General features: G+C 41.9%; 1 protein-coding gene across 5 annotated transcripts in view; it reads left to right on the plus strand.

Annotated features, from left to right (window-relative positions):
* The window catches only part of LOC117369433 (vacuolar fusion protein CCZ1 homolog), a 69,088-nt gene that overhangs the window by 12,405 nt on the left and 33,527 nt on the right, over positions 1 to 23,156 (plus strand). For all 5 annotated transcript variants that reach the window (XM_033964013.1, XM_033964010.1, XM_033964011.1 and 2 more), the window contains 4 exons: positions 4,009 to 4,184; positions 11,165 to 11,246; positions 16,041 to 16,102; positions 22,775 to 22,886. In XM_033964013.1, coding sequence (XP_033819904.1) covers positions 4,009 to 4,184; positions 11,165 to 11,246; positions 16,041 to 16,102; positions 22,775 to 22,886 — 432 coding nt within the window. The remainder of the gene's footprint in view (positions 1 to 4,008; positions 4,185 to 11,164; positions 11,247 to 16,040; positions 16,103 to 22,774; positions 22,887 to 23,156) is intronic.

Consider the following 23,156-nt stretch of genomic DNA (forward strand, 5'->3'; position numbering starts at 1 on the left):
TTTGCATTTTTTGGCATTGAAACTGAGTTGCCAGGACCTAGACCAGCGCTCCAGTAGAAGTAGGTCATGCATCATATCGTCTGCCATTGAATTTTTGTCTGTTGTCTTTACCCCACAATGCTGCTTGATGTGAAAGAAGGTGTTCATGGTGTTTTTTCAGTTTACAACCTCTACCTGGGGGGAAAACGAAGTAGGAATGACAGCTTCTCTTGTGTCTGTTGGCAGAGAAGGAGAATCGGAAAATAATAGTAAATATTGAACTAAGGCCAGTACTGGGCAGACTTACACGGTCTGTGTGTCTGTATATGGCCGTTTGGGAGAGGATGGGCTGGAGAGGGCTTCGATGGCTGGGAGGGTGTAGATGGGCTGGAGTAGGTTTTAACGGAGATTTCGGCAGTAGGAACCCAAGCACAGTACCGGGTAGAGCTTTGGATTCTTGCCCAGAAATATCTAAGAAGAAAAAATTTTAAAAAAATTTTTAATTGAATCAGGTTGGGCAGACTGGATGGACCATTCGGGTCTTTATCTGCCGTCATCTACTATGTTACTATGTTTGTTTTTTTTTACTAAGGTGTGCTAGTGTTTTTAATATGCGCTGAATTGCCATACACGCTAACCCCGTGCTACGCGGCTAAACCTAATGCCGGCTCAATGCTGGCATTAGCATCTAGCGTGTGGAAGCGCGCGCTAAAACCACTAGCACGGCTTAGTAAAAGGAGCCCTTAGTTTTATGTGGCCTGGACTACTGTAGTTTAATATACCTAGGTTGCTCACAGCAGCTGATGATTTTTTTTCTTTAAAAAATGTGATCAACTAACTGATTTATTAATCTCAAGTTGCCAATTTATTTAATTAAAAATTTACATATTAACTATACGGTTTACAGAGCTTACCTTCATAAAAAAACAGTGCTTGTAAAAAAGAAAAAAAACTTTAACACAGGAAAGCGCTAACATACAATTGAGTTTTCAGCATTTTCTTAAAATTCATCCTCCCTTCACAATATTGCAAAATTCCGGGCAACGCATTCCAGAGTTTAGCACCTGCCAGAGACAGCATCGCTGCACCAATCCTAACGTGTGAGATCGACATCTTACCCTCTAAACTCGGTTTCGTACTATTTTCTGATCTCAAACACCTAGGGGCTCCTTTTACTAAGCTGCCATAGCGGTTTTGGCACGCGCTGAGTGGCCCCGCGCGCTAGACGCTAACGCCAACATTGAGCTGGCGTTAGTTCTAGCCGCGTAGCGTGGGTTTAGCACGCGGGGTAATTCAGCTTAGTAAAAGGAGCCCCTAGGCTGGTAAATTAAAAAAAAAAAAATCCTTGCCATACAGCCGGGGAGTCTACTTTTTAAGATATTGAATGGGATAGGCCCTTCCTAGAACGTGGCGAGATTTTGAGTATGCAGCTCATTTTCGTAGCACCCGAAGTAGCAATCCTTTTGCTCTCCCTACAGTTCGAGGTCAATCGAGACAAAGTTATGTTAGGAAACTACAGTACTTGCTTTTCAGGCATTCCGGTTTTGAAACGGACTGGCCTGTCATTTCTCAGCTTCTGGTGTTTATTTAGCTTTTAGAAGACAACTGAAAATGTACCTATTTAATAACTATATTATGCATGCCTAGTAATGAATTTCAGGCTGTATTAGTAGTACAGTACTCCCCCGATATTTGCGGGGGTTCCGTTTCAGGAACCCCCGCGAATCTTGAAAAACCGCGAATATGGTTTTCAAGTTTCAAGTTTATTCAATCTTTTGATGGATCGCCTATAACAATTTCTAAGCGATGTACATAATATAATAAAAAGAAATAAGAAACTTAACATAATAGTTATATTAACATAACATAAAAACATTTAAAACTTACTTGAGGGGAAAGGGAAAAAATAAAAGTTACAATTTCGGGTTTCGTAAGAATAAGGGGAAAGAACAAAAGGTAGGGTAAAAGAGGTAGTACAAGGTGGCTCAAGCACACTTCATAAGCAATAAAACCAAAACATAAGAAATTTAAAAGAACTGTTAAAAATCAAAGGCATCTTTAAATAAATATGTTTTTAAAAGTTTTTTAAATGTTGTAATATTTTTTTCTATTCTAATAAATTGAGGGAGTTTATTCCACCTTTGTGGACCGGCGACAGTAAATATATCTGCTCTTCTAGTGCCTATGATTTTTAGAGATGGGGGAGACTGAAGAGGGCAGCGGGAGAGCAGCCAGAGCGCCGCGAGTGCAGGAAATCACTCGCGGTATGCTCCGACTGCCTCTTCCTGCACTAAGTCGGGCCTGATCCAATCAGGAGCTGCGTGTTAAAGGATAAGGCCCAACTTCATGCAGGAAGAGACGGTTGGAGCATACTGCGAGCGATTCCCTGCACTTGCGGAGCTCCGGCTGCTCTCTCCTGCCTCTCCCGCTGCCCTCTCCTTGTCGGCGGTTCGCAGTCATAAAATACCACGAATGACCAGGACTTTTTTTTTATTGTAAACTGTGCAGAACTTAATGGTTGTTGGGGATATAAAAGTCAATAAAATAAGATTGGTCCCTGTGGCCCTGAAGCAGCAGTTCATTGAAACACTGGCCATTGTTGGCAGAAGTTAGGTTTCTAATGAATTTTTCACTGTCATTTTTGCATTGTGCAGAGTCGAGTCTGAATTGGTAGAAGATGAGTCGTGCAGCAGAGTTTTGCAGTGATTGCAGGGGGAGAGGCGGCACTGCGGGAGACCAGTTAGAAGTAGATTGCAATAATCTAAGCATGTAGTTACGAGATTGCGGACAAGGGTCCGGGTAGTGTGCTCAGAGAAGAAGGGACAAATTTAGGTGATGTTGTAGAGATAGAAGTGGACAGGCCTTAGCAGTTTGTTGGCTATGCATAGAAAGCGAGAGGTCGGAATCGAAGAAGACTACGAAGTTGCGAGCAGAAAAGATTGGAACGATGACAGTATTATTTAAAGAGATGGAGAACGGAGGGAGAGGAGCAGAGGGTTTAAGATAGAGAGTTGCATGGGGACAGAAATCCCACCCATCCCCGCCCGTCCCCGCCAAGATCCTCTCTGTCCCCACCCATCCCCGCAAGGAATTACCTCCATCCCCGCCCGTCCCCATAAAAAGCAGCAATTACTTCTGACAGGATCATCAATTCCACAGTTTCTTTTGTGTTTGCGCTAATGTTTTCCTTGTGGAATCTCTTTGGTGGAACCCTTTTTTTGTTTTCTGTTCAGGTAATTAACTTATAAACCTCCCTCTTTTACTAAGGCTGATGTGTCCATTATATTATATGGACGAACCCTGCTTCCTAAGCCTTCCATCCCTGTGGGACTCCCGTGGGCCAGAGGGGGGTCCCCGTGGGAGTCCCGTGGGTTAGGGGGGGATTCCTGCGGGAACCCCGCGGGACCCCCGCAATCCCTGTTCCCGTGCAGACCTCTAGTTTAGGAGGAAAGAGGAGCAGCTCATTATATTCAGGTGTACCTCATGCCTATTCATTGTGATAATCCTGAAACCCCACTGGCTAGGTGTGCCTCCAGGAGAGGATTGAGAGCACGGATATAGTATTTAGGGAAGGAAAGAACCATTCTTTTTAAGTTTCAAGTTTATTAAAAATTTGATCTACCGCATAATCAGGCTTCGAGGCGGTTTACATAGATAAAAAGGTGAAACATAAATGTATACATAATCAGTAGGACAGACCACAGGTAGTAATGGAACACATAAGAAAACACAGACTAAAACTGAAACGAAAAGGAAGAACTACATTATTTAAAGAGAAAAGAGGAAGTAGGGAAGAACAGAGGGGAGGGAAAACATAGCAACCAGCAAAAATGCATGTAAAACATCCTTAAAAGGCATCTTTGAACAAGAATGTTTTTAAGTTGGTCTTAAAGATGTTTAGTGACGTATCCTCTCTTAGGTGGCTAGGTGCTGAGTTCTCTCTGAGCACAGGGCGTATGTTTTTTGAGGGGGGGGGGGCTTTTTCTTTTTGGATCGTCTTCAAATAATTGTAACATTTTGATCCAACAGTATTTGCAGACTCTCCATTTACAGTCATGTGACCTGTTGGACATTTTTGGAGGTATCAGCTTCTTCCCACTAGATAAAATGACATATCTGAAGATCCAATCATTTATTAACAGAATGGAGGAAAGCCTGAGCATTGTGAAATACACCACCTTTCTCTACAATGATCAGCTCATCTGGTAGGTACCTGAGCCGCAATAAAAATCAAAATACCTTTGGTTCCTATACAGCCAGCAAAATCCAATAAATCAAAAATCAACCAGAAAAGTGTTACTTAGTCTGATGCATATTAAGGTCACTTAAAGATTTACTATTTCAAGATACCAACTACATAAGAACATAAAAATAGCCTTACTGGGTCAGACCAGTGGTCCATCAAACCCAGTAGCCCGTTCTCAGGTGGCCAATCCAGGTCACTAGTACCTGGCCAAAACCCAAGAAGTAGCAACTTTCCATTATCTCAGAGTAAGCAAGATTCCGGGACCCCGAATAGCAGCAACATTCCATACAGAATCCCCAAAGAGTAGCAAGATTCTAGAATCCCAGGGAGTAGCAACATTCCATTATCTCAGAGTAAGCAAGATTCCGGGACCCCAAATAGCAGCAACATTCCATATAGAATCCCCAAAGAGTAGCAAGATTCTAGAATCCCAGGGAGTAGCAACATTCCATTATCTCAGAGTAAGCAAGATTCCGGAACCCCAAATAGTAGCAAGATTCTAGAATCCCAGAGAATAGCAACATTCCATGCTACCGATCCAGGACACAGTCAAATAGACAAAAATAGGGGCAAAATTCTCTCAAATAAATGAGAGTAGAGTGATCAAATAGCGATAGCAAACATTGAACAAGAACACTCTGTTATATATAATCGAATTTGAACAGCGCTTATACAACTGATAGTGAATCAAAAAGTGCTCAGAGATATGGAGGTGATAACAGGGCGAACCCAGCACTACCACCTCACCGCCCACCGAGCACTTTTTGATTCACTATCAGTTGTATAAGCGCTGTTCAAATTTGATTATATGTAATAGAATGTTCTTGTTCAATGTTTGTTACCGATCCAGGGCAAGCAGTGGCTTCACCCCTGTCTTTGTCAATAACAGACTGTGGACTTTTCCTCCAGGAACTTGTCCAATTTTACACCTAATGCCACCTCAAGGAAGCCTTATAATATTTCCCTCCCTCCCCCAACAGATTTCTGTTCGTATCATATTTCTATTTTGAAAATATTAAAACTGCACCTTCATACCTGGGCCCATGCTGCTGTTTCTGACGAGAACTATATCGCCATCCTTAATATTTATTTATTCAATTTTGTATGCCGTTCTCCCAGGGGAGCTCAGAACAGTTTACATGAATGAATGTCGGTGGAATGACGTCATTGGTTGTGCAGTGGCTCATTCCGTTCCTCAGAATATCTTCTTTTCTTTTTTTATTTATGAAACTAACCCCTTCTTTTACTAAGGTGCGCTAACCGATTAGCGCTCGATAATTGCTAATGCGTCCATAGTCTAAGATGCACGCATTAGCGTTTAGTGCACCCTAAATTGATTAGCGCACCTTAGTAAAAGAGGGCCTAAGTGCAAAAGCTTTGCAGTAATTGCTAGGAGTGGGCCTAGCATGTCCTTAGCAGTTACTGCGCTGATAAATGCATTAGTGGGGATGCATTTAGCACCTCTGTTGAGGACATGCAAAAGTGATGGTTAGAATGTTTACTGTAGTATGTAGTCCTTGCCTCTTCACCAACTCTGCCTAGTTAAGAACATAAGAATTGCCGCTGCTGGGTCAGACCAGTGGCCAATCGTGTCCAGCAGTCCGCTCACGCGGCGGCCCTCTTGTCAAAGACCAGCGCCCTAGCTGACACTAGCCCTACCTGTGTACGTTCTGGTTCAGCAGGAACTTGTCTAACTTTGTCTTGAATCCCTTACTGGAAATTAAATCTGAATCTAGAAAACTACAGTGGTACCTTGGATTGCAAGCATAATCCGTTCCAGGAGCATGCTTGTAATCCAAAATGCTCATTTATCAAAGCGAGTTTCCCCAAAGGAAATAATGGAAACTCGCTTTGATACGTTCCCACCCCCCACCCCCCGATAACTGGTATCGCCCCCCCCCCCCCCGCTCGCAAAGGCCCCCTTGCTCCAACCGGCACCCTCCCCCCCGCCTGAACCGGCCCTCCCGCCTGAACAACTTAAACTTAACCCCTCCCTCCCCCCCCGTCTGGCACCGGCACGCAGGCACAGATCATGCCGGTGCCACAAGATCTTCCGGCTTCTGCCTGTCTTGAGCATGCATCTGCGCATGCTCAAGGACTTCTAATTCTCCCTCTTGCCGAGAATCTCAGCGAGAGGAAGAATTAGAAGTCCTTGAGTATGCACAGATGCATGCTCAAGGCAGGCAGAAGCCGGAAGATCTTCTAGGCACCGCCACGATCTGTGCCTGCGTGCCGGTGCCAAACGGGGGGAGGGGGGGATATGTTTAAGTTATTCGGGCGGGGGGTGCCGGTTGGCGCGAGGGGGCTTTTGCGAGCGGGTGGGGGAGCGTTGCCGGTTATCGGGGGGGGGGGTGCTCGCAAATCGAGTCAACACTTGCAAACCGGGTTACTCGCAAACCGAAGTTTGACTGTATCTCCCATCTTAGTAAATTGACTTAACCAAAAAGTATGTTCTATTTGGGCTTCCACTGTACATGTACTTTTAGCAGGGTAATAACTGACTTTTCTGAGGTGTTTTTAGGACAAGGGAGGAATATAATGTACCAACCTGGCATTTTCAAACAGCTTCTCCCCCTGTCTATATGGGCAGCAGAGTGCAGGTATGTTATGCCACTAATGCAGTTCATCTTTGAAGATTAGCTGCAAAACTCATGCAGCAAGAATACCCACTTACTTTGCAACCCCAAGGGCTCTTTGAAAATTGCCCCAGATGAATGAATATTGAAATCGGGTTCTGAAGGCAGGTTCTGGGTTTCTTCTGCACATTTTAAACAAACACACTGCTGTTTAGGAGGGAAAAACAGTGAAGAGAAAATTTTGAAGAGAAACAAAGCTGCGTGAAGTTTGCAGAATCAGTGTAATTTAAAACAGACAGCTTTCCTCTAGCTGTGCTAGATTTTAGGGTGTTTATTGACATGGCACAGCTGCTGTCAGCGTAGTGTTTCATTTGGGAATAGCCTCGTCAGTTGTTTTCGTACCACCAAATAGAATGAGGTCAGGCAATCTAAACAGCATTTAAGTCAAAATGAGCACACCTTTTTAGTATTTAACTTTTAAGTCTTTGGAGAGTGAAATAGTAACGTAATAAATAAACAATAAATGAATACATACATCAGGGGTGCCCACACTTTTTTGACTCGCGAGCTACTTTTAAAATGACCAAGTCAAAATGATCTACCAACAATAAAATTTTAAAAAAGCACAACGCACACTGTACACATAGAATTGTTAATTATCATTCCTGTTCCGAGGTTTTTTCAAAGAGGTCAAAGCAGATGACTCTATGCACTGTCACCTCAGTAACAACCATACAAAAATAGACAAATATACCCCCCTCCCTTTTTACTAAACCACCATAGCAGTTTTTAGCACAGGGAGCTGCGCTGAATGCCCAGCGCTGCTCTCGACGCTCATAGGTTCCCTGCACTAAAAACCTCTATTGCGGTTTAGTAAAAGGGGACCATATTGTAAAATATAGACAGCAGATATAAATTCAGACACATTTTGATCCCTAAATTTAAAATAAAATCATTTTTCCTACCTTGCCTGGTGATTTCATGAGTCTCTGGTTGCACTTTCTTCTTCTGACTGTGCATCCAATCTTTCTTTCAGCCTGTATGCTTCCTCTCCTCCACACCTCGTTCCCTCCCCCAACTTTTTCTTTCTCTCTCCCTGACCTTTGTTTCTTTCTCTCTTCATGCTCCCTTTCTTTTTTTCTGTTTCTCTTCTTTCCTTCTGTCTCCCTGCCCTTCCCCAAGCCACTGCCACTGCCGCTGCCATCGGGGAACAGGAGCCAAAACGCCACCAATGGATAACAGGCCCCAAAGCCGCCGCCGCCCCATGCTCTTCCTGCTTCGGGCCGACCAGCATTCCTCTTCCCGACGTCAATTCTGCTGTTGGAGAGGAAGTTCCACCCAGCCAGGCAGCGATTGGCTGGCCCGAACTTCCTCTCCGACAGCAGAATTGACGTCGGGGAGAGGAAGACTGATCGGCCCGATAGATCGCCAAGGCAAAATGAGTCTTGGGTGATCGACTCACTTTGCTTTGGCGAGCTACCGGTCGATCGCGATCGACCTATTGGGCACCCCTGGTATACATAATTAAAAAATCACTGTGGATCTTATAAAGCCACATGTGGTGGTCATAACTGAAATTAGTCTACAAACTCGTCTTTACCGTGTGAATCCTAGCAGGCTGTAATGACTTTCATGGTACCAACAAAAATGTGTATAGTGCAGGTGATTTCAGGTTTCCCATCCTTGGAGGAAGGCTGGATCTTTGATGGTCTTGTAAGCTTACATGCTCCATCGACCTTTTGTTTATTCTCCCATAGAAAGCAACATAACCTACCACGTGCCATACTCCAAAATAGAGAATGACACGGTAACAAAATTCATCACCGTTCCCGTCCCCGCAAATAACTGCGGGAAACAATCCCATGTCATTCTTTAGTGTCTATCTCAATCTCAGCCCTTCTACACCAGCATTCTTCAATGCAAGGCTTGAGGCTCAGTGGCTGGGCCCATTCATTCTCTGATTCGTTCCTCTGATTCTCTCCTTAAAGAATGACACATGGATGGCTTCCTATGATTAACCACAGGGATGGGGACTCTCCTTGTCATTCTCTAACTTATGTCCTTATATAAACAATCAAGCCATTGTGACATCACTGATGAGGTTGGCTTTTAGGCATTGGTGGAATGAGGCATTAAGACATCACAATCTCAGCTCTGGAATGTTGCCGCTCTTTGGGTTTCTGCCAGGTACTTGGGACCTGGGTTGGCCATTGCTGGAAACAAGATACTAGGCTTGATGGACCTTCAGTCTGTCCCAGTATGGCAACGCTTATGGTCTTATGTTCTAACCATCCTGTGTCATTCTTTAGTGTCTATCTCAACCTCAGTCCTTCTACACCAGCATTCTTCAACGCAAGGCTTGAGGGTCAGTGGCTTTGCCCATTCATAATCTGATTCTTATTTGAGCCAAGTATAGGATAATGAAGCCATTGTGACATCACTGATGAGGTTGGCTCTTAAGTACTGGTGGAATGAGGCATTATGACATCACAATCTCAGCTCTGGAATGTTGCTACTCAACCTCAGTCCTTCTACATCAGCATTCTTCAATGCAAAGCTTGAGGGTCAGTGGTTGTGTCCATTCATACTCTGATCCTTCCATCTCTCCTTAAAGAATGACATGGGGATGGTTTCCCACGGTTATCCACTGGGACAGGAATGGTGATGAATTTTGTCACCGTGTCATTCTGAACTCCAAAACTTGTATATATATTTATTTATTCTTTGCCATCCACTTAAAAGGCCTAAGCGGCTTACAGCAAAGCATACTTAAAATGCATAAAATTGACAAACTTCAAAGTTACATGTCAATTTTGACCCTACGATCTATGTCTATAATCCCAATCCTGGATGATAATGCTTCTCACTGATTTAAGCAGGAAAAAAAGCAAATGTTTGATAGACCCAGTCAAAGCCTAGTCTGAATCCAGTAGAAAATGTTTGGCAAGACTGGAAGAGTGAGCAGGCCCTAGACAGACCTTCAGCCTTACACCTCAATCAAATAACGTTTGGGCCCCTAGACCAGTGTTTCTCAACTTGCAGTATTTCTAGGGCAGTATTTCTCGGTCCTGGAGTACCCCCTTCTCAGTCAGGTTTTCAAGATACCCACAATGAATATGCGTGAAAGACATTTGCATATAATGGAGGCAGTGTATACAAATCAAGTTTATGCAAATTCAGCGTAGATATCCTGAAAACCTGACTGGAAAGGGGGTACTCCAGGACCGAGAAATACTGCCCTAGACCACCCTCCTGAACCAGGACTTTGATCGTTGAACTGAATAGTTTTGATTTATCCCAACACCACAATCCTATAAAAATGCATAAGGGCAGATCATACGTTTAAATATTAACCTTGAATGTGGCTGTTGGGCTCTTTTTTTCACTTTGATTTCAAGGGTTCTTTGCTACCCCCTTTTTGAACCTGCTGTCCTAAGCAACTCCTAGTGTTTCCTAATGATTGCCTCAGCCCCACCACTGAAATATACATACCTTTCGTAGACAGTTTGAAAGAGCTTGCGCTATTCGGTGAAAAAGAATGAGCAAAAACTGCACCACTAGAGTTAGTAGACTCTTATTGGTTCCAAAAGGATGTATGAAGACTGAAAAACACAAAAAGCCTTGATTTGCATATTTTTGAATACTTTTGTACTCGTTCTTTCACAATTAAAGTGTAGATCAGTAAGAGAAATTTCAACTTTACAACATTCTGAATGGTATTTTTAGACAGTGGAATATGAAAAATGTACAAGATGGTAAGAGCGGATAGCGTTGCTGGTTTTAAGAAAGGTTTGGACAAGTTCCTGGAGGAAAAGTCCATAGTCTGTTATTGACAAAGAAAGGGGGGAAGCCACTGCTTTTCCTGGATCGGTAGCATGGAATGTTGCTACTATTTGGGGTTCCGGAATCTTGATTACTCTGAGATAATGGAAAGTTGCTACTCCTTGGGTTTTGGCCAGGTACTAGTGACCTGGATTGGCCACCGTGAGAACGGGCTACTGGTCTTGATGGACCATTGGTCTGACCCAGTAAGGCTATTCTTATGTTCTTATGTATTGCACATTCACTAATTATCTTTGATTTAAATTTAAAAAAAAAAAAAAACCACGTCTATCCAATTATTTTTTTTAAATTTGTCCTTTTGGCTTTCTCTCTGGTCTGTTGCGGGTGGCAAGATGGTGAAAGCTTTCCTCTAAAAAAAAAAAAATTTGTCCTTTTGAACAAACTCACATTATTTGATCTTACAGTCCCCCACTCCCACTTAACTTGATTTAAAACACAAGAGACTCTTTTAATTATAATATGTTAGGATATTTTCTACACTGCGACAGGCTTTAATTTTTGTTTTTCTTTGATGTCCTAGGAGTGGTTTAGAACAAGACGACATGAGAATTTTATACAAATACCTCACAACATCTCTGTTTCCAAGGCACATAGAGCCTGAGGTACTGTATAGATGCAAATAAATCTTTAAAGATACTTTCCTCTTTAATGCCTGCCTTTGGTATTATTGTATTTGTTCCCTGATGCGAGGTAGCTATAAAAATACTACACTTTAATTGACTCCTTAACTTTTCATACAAAATGTTGAGAGAGATGTATGAACCATTGAACTAGTTTCTCTTCTGATTTGAATACTCAGCCAGAACAGGGGCCGGATACCATAGCTGATCTTGGTTGGACTCAATGGATTGCAGTACTTTTACAACTTGTAAAGGTGCGTTTGGGGCTAGCCCATTGCCTCAGAGACAAACCTATGTTGTTTATGTGGGAACTCTGGCTGGCAAGATTCAGAGATGGCAAGTGGGCACCAGTCGCACCTCCCAGAACAGAGGAACTCTAGTCTAAACCCATCATTCAAAAGGTGGCAAGTCTTGGGTTCCAAAGAGGAATCCTGTTCTTTACCTCTTAGGCTAGAGAGGAAGGTGAAAGAGACAAAATCTTAAAGGCTTAGTGCTATTGCCACAGTTGACATCGGTTCTGATTAAGCTGGAAGCCCAAAGGAGTGCGGACAAATTGGGCAAATATTAAATTAAAAGCTGTATTCATTAATACTTTTGTAGTTGGTGTCATTTTGGGGAACTCTCGAGAAATAAATGTGGAATGAGCTGATGAATTACGTAGAACAGAGCAAAAGCCAAAATGCACTGTGATTTTTGAATTATATAAGTAAAATGTGATTCTGGCTGTTTAGAAAGATTTAAACTACTACTATTTTTTTTGTCATATGCACTTATCCAGTATTTTGAAAAAATTGACAAACTACTTATCTAAAGCAGTGCTTGTCTCTGGATGTGCTTTTCAAACAGTGCTTATCTTTACACATGCCGACGCGGCCAGCGTTTTGCGGATTCTCTACTTGTCCGCTGCTTCAGGGCTGGATGCCGCAGTGCACAAGTAGAGAGTCCGCGAAACGCTGGCCGCGTCGGCATGTGTAAAGATAAGCACTGTTTGAAAAGCACATCCAGAGACAAGCACTGCTTAAGATAAGTAGTTTGTCAATTTTTTCAAAATACTGGATAAGTGCATATGACAAAAAAAATAGTAGTAAGATTGGAAATGTAGAGATATTGATGGGAATTTTAAACGTGGGAAGTTAGGATAAAAAAACATAAAAAAAGAAGAAAAAAATCTAAAAAAGATTTATAAAAAATAATTAAGTTATTAAGAATATACGTGTCCCAGCACTAGTTGCTTTGGGCCAATGATTGGAGCAAGGAACAAAGATACTACGCTGATTTCCCCAGTTTGTGATCTCACAACTGCGCGTAGGCTCCAGTTCTGAGGCCTGTGTAATGAGATGCACTTCTCTGGTTGAGTGGTGTGTGTTATATTGTTTATATTTTTACTACTACCACTTGGGATATCTGGTTTAGATTATATGTTTAGAAAGATTCACATATATATAATAAATATAAGAAAATGATCAGAATGCATACTTAAAATAATTTAACAAGTATAAAGATACTCGTTAAATTATTTTAAGTATGTGTTCTGATCATTTTCTTAGCTTTCATGATAGAAAATGTAGCATTCTTACAAGATGTGCAAAGGGATAGGATTGTGGCAGGCCCGGTACATATTCCTAGACTGAGCTTCTGTTTCCTGTGTTTGGCTGAGGGTTGAGTTCCTCAGAGATAGCATTCACAGCCCATGGAGAGAGAGGGATTCTCAACCATTGCCACTAAGAAAATCACAACTAAAAGCATGGAATGTTGCTACGATTTGGGGTTCTCAACCACTGCTGCTACGATTTGGGGTTCTCAACCACTGCCGCTAAGAAAATCACAACTAAAAGCATGGAATGTTGCTACGATTTGGGGTTCTCAACCACTGCCGCTAAGAAAATCACAACTAAAAGCATGGAATGTTGCTACGATTTGGGGTTCTCAACCACTGCCGCTAAGAAAATCACAACTAAAAGCATGGAATGTTGCTACGATTTGGGGTTCTCAACCACTGCCGCTAAGAAAATCACAACTAAAAGCATGGAATGTTGCTACGATTTGGGGTTCTCACCCACTGCCGCTACGATTTGGGGTTCTCAACCACTGCCGCTAAGAAAATCGCAACTAAAAGCATGGAATGTTGCTACGATTTGGAGTTCCGGAATCTTGCTATTCTTTGAGATTCTGCATGAATGTTCTTTGGGATTCTGGAATGTTGCTAATCCTTGGGTTTTGGCCAGGTACTAGTGACCTGGATTGGCCACGTGAGAAACGGCTACTGGGCTTGATGGACCATTGATCTGACCCAGTAAGGCTATTCTTATGGCTGAATTTATTGTACACAAATAGCATACTCTCAAGAGAGACAAGGGGCCCTCTTTTCCTAAGGTGCGCTAGGTGTTTTAGAGCGCACTAAATCAACGCATGCGCTAACCGCTAATGTGTCTATAGAATAGCATGCACATGTTAGCATTTAGCGTGCGGTAATATTTATCGTGCACTAAAAAGCATAGCACACCTTTAGTAAAAGAGGGAGGGATGGTCTGTGGCCCTTTGCCTAAGACTCTCACTGTAATACACTGAGATGGGAAGAGTAAAAGCACTAGAGAACACTCCCCCCCCCCCTTTTAGTAGTTGAAAATGAAGGTTCTCGATGATGTAGCTCAATGGAAACCAGTTTGAATTAGGATGTGGGTTCTTAAGAACATCAGAATAGCCTTACTGGGTCAGACCAATGCTTTGCATCTAACTTGCCAGTGTCTTCCCATTGCCTCAGGTACCCACTTAGATTATGTATTACCAACAATAAATACTGTATTTGCGATTTTAATAGACAGGTGAGAACTGTCTAGCTATGAAAGAATAAAAAGAAATAATTGGATTATCGTGCATTTTATTTATTTTAACCCTGCCGTTTCCTTCTCCTTTGAGATTCCAGATCAGTCGGAGCTGGCACTGTGAACCTTGATTTGCAACTACCCAGGTTCTCCTCATCCCCTGTTTTATAAATATCCACTCTACCTTTCATATTTATTTATTTTATTTATTCAATTTTCTATACCGTTCTCCCAGGGGAGCTCAGAACGGTTTATATGCAATTATTCAGGTACTCAAGCATTTTTCCCTGTCTGTCCCGGTGGGCTCACAATCTATCTAATGTACCTGAGGCAATGGGGGGATTAAGTGACTTACTCAGGGTCACAAGGAGCAGCGTGGGATTGAACCCACAACCTCAGGGTGCTGAGGCTGTAGCTTTAACCACTGCGCCACACTCTCCCCCGTTTTTCCAAGATGATGACTTACACTTGTGAGCTATGGCAAGCTCTGACCAGTAATTAATATTGAACTTGCAGCACCCCTTGCTGCTGGACAGAGCCTGTAGGCCTTGATAACATAGCTTATGTCAGGGGTGTGAAAGTCATAGAAACATAGAGTATGACGGCAGAAGAGGGCCGGCGGCCCAACAAGTCTGCCCACTCAAGACCCCTCCCTCCCTGGATTACCCATCTTTTATGCATAACCCTGTAGCACCCCCACCTGTTTGTCCCATCGATTTTTTAAGTCGAGTACACTACTAGCCTCGACCAATCACCCGCTCAGTGAAGAAGTACTTCCTGGTGTCACCATGAAATCTTCCCCCCTTAAGTTTTAGCGGATGTCCTCTTGTTGCAGTGGGACCCGTAAGAAAAAATATATCTTCCTCCACTTCAATGCGACCCGTGATGTATTTGAATGTCTCTATCATGTCCCCCTTTCTCTGTGCTCCTCGAGAGAATATAAGCGCAATCGAGGGCTGCAATCCAGTCAGGGTTTCAGGATTTCCCCAATGAATATGCATGAGATCTATTAGTATACCATGAAAGCAGTGCATGCAAATAGGTCTCATGCATATTCATTGGGGAAATCCTGAAAACCCGACTGGATTGTGGAGGGACTTTGACACCCCTGGCTTATGCTCTACTGCACATGGTTCAGTATGCTTTCTTTGAAAGAGTCTTCTTATTTCCTTTTCTGGCTTACAGACTTCATACACTGCAGCAGGCCAGAACATTTAGGTCATATTTGTATAGGATATTTGAGAAAGATTGTGTTCATGCTAGAATTATGTTAATATATTTTTAAAATGTGTTTTTAAAAAAGGCGATATGGTCTATTTGTGGTAGTGTATGTGTGTTAATATATTCAGATGTCCTTAGAAAAGTGCTAATAAATATCCTAATTAGAAATGTTTCCTTTTAGGCTGGCCTGGTGACTGGCAGAGCCAAGCGTTACTATGCAGAATGTCACTGGTTCGATATTGGGGTCAGCCCTTTCACCTCCGTGGGCCATCCGAGGCTGGGATGCTGCGAAAGTAGCATTCACAGCCCCTGGAGGGATGGGACTTCCAGTCATCACACCACTTGACACATGGTGGATGGATTTAGAGCCCATGATTTAAGGGTTCTGGAAAGGTCCTGGTGCACGGTCCTTGGCCAAGGGCTGTCACTGCAAAGACTGGACTAAAGTAAGTTGAGAAGGAGAAGATAAAGTGGTTCGGGGGGGGGAGGGGAATCCCTGGGTTGTTGCAAATGAAGGCTCATGGCACTAGATTCCAACCGTAGTTCCTATTTTGAGTTGAGTAAGCAAAAGGAGCAGGAGAAAACTGCCTCAGCGAGTAAATAAAATGCAATAGTTACCTTACAAGCCTGTTTGAATAAGTTATTATTTGTTTCTGTATGAAAGTGCGCACTCGGATACTTTCCTTAGGTTCTGTCTGTCTTTAATATCGTGTTTCTTTTTCCCTGTGCTCAGTTAGCGGGGAGAGATTCACCAATCCGTGCTGAAATGCCAGGAAACTTACAGCATTATGGAAGGTAAGAGGTTTCTAATATTTGCCCTTCTTTTTTTTTTTTTTTAATTGGATTTAATACATTTACAATATCATAAAGATATCAAGGAAAAAAAGGTTTCCATACAAGTTTTCAGTACAACAAATAATACAAAAACAATCCTTTACAAGGGGAAGCATATTGCTTATTTACCAACTAAGTATTTAAGGAAAAACAAAGAAATGGGTTGAGTTCCATTGAACCCAAATCATTCCCAACTAAATTAGGACATTTTAGACATTCCTACCCTAATTCCTCATCAATAAATGAAAAAGAAAAAGAAAAGAAATCTCACTTCTGTTCACGAGCTACTAATATTTGCCCTTCTTGATCAGAAAATAATGGATAGCTATATCGATCAAGGTTGTTGGATCTTTTGCTTTGTGGTGCATTTATTCATATTGAGTCACTTTGGGCCAGAGTCTAATAACAGTGCCATAAGTTAGGCATCTTAACACTGCCTAACTGAATTGTTTTTTATTTTTTTTGGTTTAAATTTTTATTATTTTATAAACTACAACAGTGTAGGACATTTGATTGAATACATAAAAATATTACAGAGATTACACCATTTTATACAAAATAACCTGGGGAATGGCCCCCAACTACCTTCTACCTCACTTCGAATTCAACTCCTCCACTAGATCTACCAGAAACCGCAACCGCTTTGCATACCCGAAAATCGCAGGCAGCAGATATCGAACCTTCCTGGACAGAACATTCAAGTTTCAAGCTGGTAGACAGCAAACTTGGCTAGGCTACTTCACTGATGTTGCTAGGCTGACCTACAGCATCTTCCGGAAAGAATTAAAGACCACTTTGTTTAAGAAATTCATGTCCTAGCCAAACTCTCTCCCCACGACCAAAGCTTCCACGCCTCACCCTGAATTCTTTTTTCCTCATTATAGGTACTCTATATTCTCCGTTGGCTACAATGTCCTCTTCACAATAGTACCCAGCTACTCGCTGGTGTCCGAGCATTTTCAATGTAATATGTAAAAAATTAAGTCTTATACTGTAATCCAATGTATATTTTTCTTGTAACCAATTTGCACCTTGTAATCACTGACCGCTCAGTGACCTCTTATCTATTTATACACTGTAATTCGCTGACTGTACAGCTATTCTTCATTGTGAACCGCCTAGAAGTCGCAAAATTGTGGCGGTATAGAAAAAATAAAGTTATTATTATTATTATAATTTTACCCACCCACCCTTCTATCGATTATTAACCTTTTCCTATCGTAATAAATTTTACGTTATGCTGGTTCCAATCGTAATTATTTTAGCAAAGTTTTGTATTATTCACCGTTATCATTTACGGCTATTGTAAACATAATGTAAATAAGTCATAAGTCTGTAAATTCAAATATTTTGTGTTCCTGTCGTGTACTGTATGTCCCGTGCCATGGGACATACGATGACAATGACATTTTTGGAATGTCCCGTCATCCGGGACACATGATAGGAAAAGGTTAATAATACAAGACAACTTTATTACATTGATATGAAGAATTAATTTCAATTTTTCAATTACCTTTCCCTCCACTACCCCCCCCCCCCACACCCACCCTGGATGTGTAAGGAAAAACTTAGAGAAAAATACATAAATCATTAATGTGAAGCAGCAAATAAAGCCAATGGATTCCATACTTTGTTAAATGAAACACTGGACCCTAAACATTCTGCATTCATTCTTTCATATTTGTATGTATTGCATATATTTGTCCACCAAAATGTATAGTTTAATCTATCATGGCTTTTCCAATTTCTCGTCTAACTGAATTGTTTTAATTGGGTCAGTCGGCGCAGTCAGTTACTGCGCCAGTTACAAACCAATTAAAACACCGGTGAAAAATAATGTAGGTGTCTAAGGGCACCTCCAAAACTGGTGCTGTTCTCCCACACCTTCCAGCGCCTGAGGCTAACACCGGAATTGGCCTTAGGTGCCATTAGGCACCTCCTTAGACGTGATTCTCGTGAAAGGTAGGCACCAGAAATCTCGGCTTTTTAAAAAAACCTGGCCTACATTTCCAGCACCTATGTTTCACTTAGCCGCAATTCTGCAAGGTCCTTCCCGAGGTTTAAAAAAAGAATGAAGAAATAGCTAAAGCTAAGTACAAAAGTTTTAAAGTTGTATAAGAAAAGTTTATCGATTTGCACAAAACATAGAATATAGAGCACAAGCACTTAAAAAACAAACTAAGGTCTGATGATGAATAAAAGCCAGAAAGAGAAACAAGCCTTCAAATAATTTGACTGATGGTTGGCTGGAACTGAAGACCATAGAGGTACTTAGAAAGGTATTAGCTGAAAAAAAGATCACTTAGAAATTTTATATTTTAAATTCTTTATTCATTTTCGTATGTTACAACAAGTGTAGCAAATAAACTCATTTAAAACTTAAAGATACACACTTGATTTAACTCTCATATAAGCATCAAATTTAACATTTCATTACAAATTAAAATTCTATAATATTTTAAATATTATGAAAGAAATCTAACATTTATATCATTCTTATTGAATCTAATAATCCCTCCCCCTCCCTCCCTATTCAATAAATCATAAAATTATCCTTACTGTGAAATTATTGAAATACTCATGTATTATATAATAACAACAAGTAAAACCCACCCTTTTCCCCCCTAATCAAATACCTTAACATGGGAAAAGTTAATCATTCATTACAAAAATCTGTTAACGGTCCCCAGATTTTCTGAAATTTACTAAGAAATTTTATATGTCGTTCTGGATTGATGGTGTATATTACATAGACAACGTCATAAACAGCATTGGGCTATTTTAATACATAAATTAAGTATTTCATAAGAACATAAGAATAGCCTTACTGGGTCAGACCAACCCCCTGTTTTACTAAGGTGCGCTAACCTATTCATGCGCGCTAATCGCTAACGCATTCATAGACTAATATGCATGAGTTAGCATTTAGCGCAAGCTAAATCGATTAGCGCGCCTTAGGTAAAACAGGGCCCAAAGGTCCATCAAGCCCAGTAACCCATTTCTCACGGTGGCCAATCCAGGTCACTAGTACCTGACCAAAACCCAAAGAGTAGCAACATTCCATGCTACTGATCCAGGGCAAGCAGAGGCTTCCCCCATGTATTCTCTGTTCCCCATGCTCGTATCGATACCTGTACCCAAGCATCCACATTGTACTTCTCCTTTACTGTACACCGTCTTGAACTGAAAAGGTATGATGGGATATAAAGAAAGCTATTATTATTATTAACAACAGACTATGGACTTTTCCTCCAGGAATTTGTCCAAACCTTTCTTAAAACCAGCTACGCTATCCACTTTTACCACAACCTCTGGCAACGCATTCCAGAACTTAACTATTCCTGGAGTGAAAAAACATTTCCTCCTATTGGTTTTAAAAGTATTTCCCTGTAACTTCAAGTGTCCCCTAGTCTTTGTAATTTTTGACGGAGTGAAAAATTGATCCTCTTGTACCCATTCTATTCCACTCAGGATTTTGTAGACTTCAATCATACTTCCCCTCAACCATCTTTTTTCCAAGCTGAAGAGCCCTAACCTTTTTAGTCTTTCCTCATGCAAGAGAAGTTCCATCCCCTTTATCATCTTGGTTGCTCTTCTTTGAACCTTTTCTAGTTCCGCTATATCTTTCTTGAGATAAGGAGACCATAATTGAATGCAATACTCCAGGTGATGTTGCCCCAAGGAGTGATACAGAGGCATTATAACATTCTTAGTCTTATCAACCATCCCTTTTTTTAATAATTCCTAGCATCTTGTTTGCTTTTTTGGCCACTGCACATTAGGGGGAAGATTTCATCGTATTGTCTACGATGTCATCCAGATCCTTTTCTTGGGCGCTAACCCCAAAGGTGGACCCTAGCATCCGGTAACTGTGATTCAGGTTATTCTTCCCAATGTGCATCACTTTGCATTTGTCCACATTAAATTTCATCTGCCCAGTCTTCCAATTTCCTAAGGTCTGCTTGTAATTTTACACAATCTGCATGCGTTTTAACAACTTTGAACAGTTTAGTGTGATCTGCAAATCTAATCACCTCACTCGTAGTTCCACTTTCCAGATCAAGTTTGAAGTTTTATCAAAATTTCTTATACCGCTCAATCAGATTTCTGAGCGGTGTACAATTAAAAATAAAATAATTTTTTTTTTTAACAAAACAGAATTACAGGTTAAAACTTTACAAAATAGACCACAGGGGGCGTTAGTAAAATGAATAATTCACAATCTTGAGACAGATGGAAACAAGAGGGAGAGATGGGGAGAACTACAATAATCAAAGGAAAGTGAACATAAAAGGAAAAAAAACAACAGGAAGGGGAATCTGAGTAAATATTAACAGGAAAAGTTTAGCCCTCATAAGGGCAGTTAAATATCAAAAACATCCTGGAATAAGAATGTTTTTAACTTGATTTTAAAATGGGGAAGGGAGGCTTCTAGGCGAAGATGGTTAGGGATGGAGTTCCTTTGTCCGTCCGGGCCCCACCCGCACCCGTAACGCCCACTTGTTTGCCTTCCCGTCCCTAAAGTGCTGCATCTACAAGAGATTCCTCGACAGATCCCTGGCGTTCCAGGCATGCAAATGGAACAAATGTCTATCCACTCTCATCTCTAATTCTCCCTGCTACCAAACTTTCAGGAAGTCAATCAAAACTTATCTCTTTGACAAATATCTCTGACTCCCCCCCTCCTTGTAACTCTACTTTTAACTATGCCTTGTACCTCCCACCTTCCTACACCTCCCACCTACCTGCCTTCTCCCTACCTGCACCTCCCACCTACCTGCACCCGACTTCCTAAGCCACTTGTTTATAACCTCTCTATCTCCTTCTTGCCTGCTCCCGACTCTCTAAGTTATATTGATTGATTGACTTATCTGTAAATTTCGCTGTAGATGTACAGTCTCTTGTCATGTAAACCGCTTTGAACTATTCTGGTACTGCGGTATACAAAAATAAAGTTATTATTATTATTCCAAAGAGAAGCAGCGTTTACAAAAGATTAGTAATAAGTACAGGATGAAATAGTTAAAGAATTAGTTGCCTATGAATTTTTTTGAAAAGATGAGTTTTCAGCTGCTTTCTAAATTGAATATAAGAGTAAGATGTTAGGAACAGATTCTTAAAGTCGCTATCATGCGATGCAACTTGAAAAGAAAGTTGTCGCTCATGAAATTTTTTGTACTTGCATCCACTAACTGAAGGGAAAACAAAGTGTGAGTTTTTTTTCTTGGATTTTTATGAGTTGAAAAGACAAATGAATCGATCAAATATTGTGGAGCTTGACCAGTAGCGACTATATAATAGAAACAGCCCAGCTTAAATACAATGCGCACCTCCACTGGGAGCCAGTGGAGTAACATGGTCGTGCTTCCTTTGATTATATATACCGTATTTTCACGCATATAGCGCGCACACGTGTACAACGCACACACGGGTATAGCGCGCAGAAGCAAGGAATTTATGTAAGAAAATTTTGGTATAGCGCGCCCACGCGTATACCACGCATGCTGCTTGCCGCCCCGACTCTCCTCTCACTGCCCTGCCCTTGAAGTCCTGTCCCCCCCCTTGAAGGCCCGCCCCACCCTGAAAGCCTGATGCCCCACCCCGAAGGACTGCTCGCACCCCCCCCGACGTCCGATTCATCCCCCAGCCCCCCTGCACCGTTTGCGGTGGAGAAGCAGCCTACCGTGGGTTTGCGACGCCAGTGAGCCCTGCTGCTTCCTCTGCCGGCGGTCCCGCCCCTTCTCTGAGCCCTGCGCTGCTTCCTCTGCTGCGGTCCCGCCCTTTCTCTGACATCATAGAAGGGGCGGGACCGCGGCAGAGGAAGCAGCGCAGGGCTGAGAAGGGACGGGACCGCCGGCAGAGGAAGCAGCAGGGCTCACTGGCGTCGCGAACCCACGATAGGCTGCTTCTCCACCGCAAATGGTGTGGGGGGGGGTGGGCTGGGGGATGAATCGGATGTCGGGGGGAGGGGGGGAACCAGCAATGTTAAAAAAAAATTGTAAAACGCGCTCACACATATAACGTGCATGGTTATGCTCGGTTTGTAAAATCGTGTATAACGCACGCGTTATATGCGTGAAAATACGGTAAATTTAATTGCTGTGTTCTGAATAATTCGCATTCTTAGGATGTTTTTCTTGGTTCCTGCAAGATATACTGTGTTTGCAGTAATCGAGTTGACTCAGAATTAAAGACTGAACCAGCCACACATTCCCACCATCCCATGCAAGATTGAAGCTAGATGATTGCTGACTGAGGAGAGAGCACGTGGGATCACTTGGCCCTCGCTCGCAAAGCTTTTCCAGAGATTTCAAAGCTCTGAGACAGGGTGCTTGACTGGGTTTCATCCCAATGACATCAACCACTTGTTGACTAGAGGATCCTGCTTTCCATGGAGAGCTTCCATTACAGTATGTAATTATAGTTTACATTCTGTTATGCTGAAATTTGTTGCATATATTAAAGTTGAATTCAGAGTTCTGGCCCATTCATGTGCTGCTGTGTCCAAAGCAAGGTGCTCATAACTTGAAAAGTCCATTTTCAAGAGAGGTTTTGAGAATTTTCGTAAACTGGCTTATGATTTCAGCAGATGAATAAAACTGAATTGTTTATGTTTCATTCTGATTTATTCAGGTTCCTCACTGGACCTCTGACCCTTAATGATCCAGAAGCAAAATTCAGATTTCCTAAAATATTTGTAAACACAGAAGACACTTATGAAGAACTTCATCTAATTGTTTATAAGGTAATTGCTTCTTTATAGTATTAGAAACTGCTAATTTGAGCCTTATGCAGTCCAATGCTGCGGTGTCTACTAACTTGCATTTATTTGCTTAGTGGAGAAAGAGGGGTGGCAGCAAATTGGGGGAAAGGACGGATATTTAGTAAGGATCTCTCTTAAGCCCTGCATGCACCACGAGGGTTAGGGGGCAGAGCCAGCCTACAAATATGGAAAATCGCGGATAACTTTTAAGGTCGATTCTGACCCCCCCACCTCCCTCCTGCCTCCCGGACC

This window comes from Geotrypetes seraphini, chromosome 11 (assembly GCF_902459505.1).
Source record: "Geotrypetes seraphini chromosome 11, aGeoSer1.1, whole genome shotgun sequence".
Lineage (NCBI taxonomy): Eukaryota > Metazoa > Chordata > Amphibia > Gymnophiona > Dermophiidae > Geotrypetes > Geotrypetes seraphini.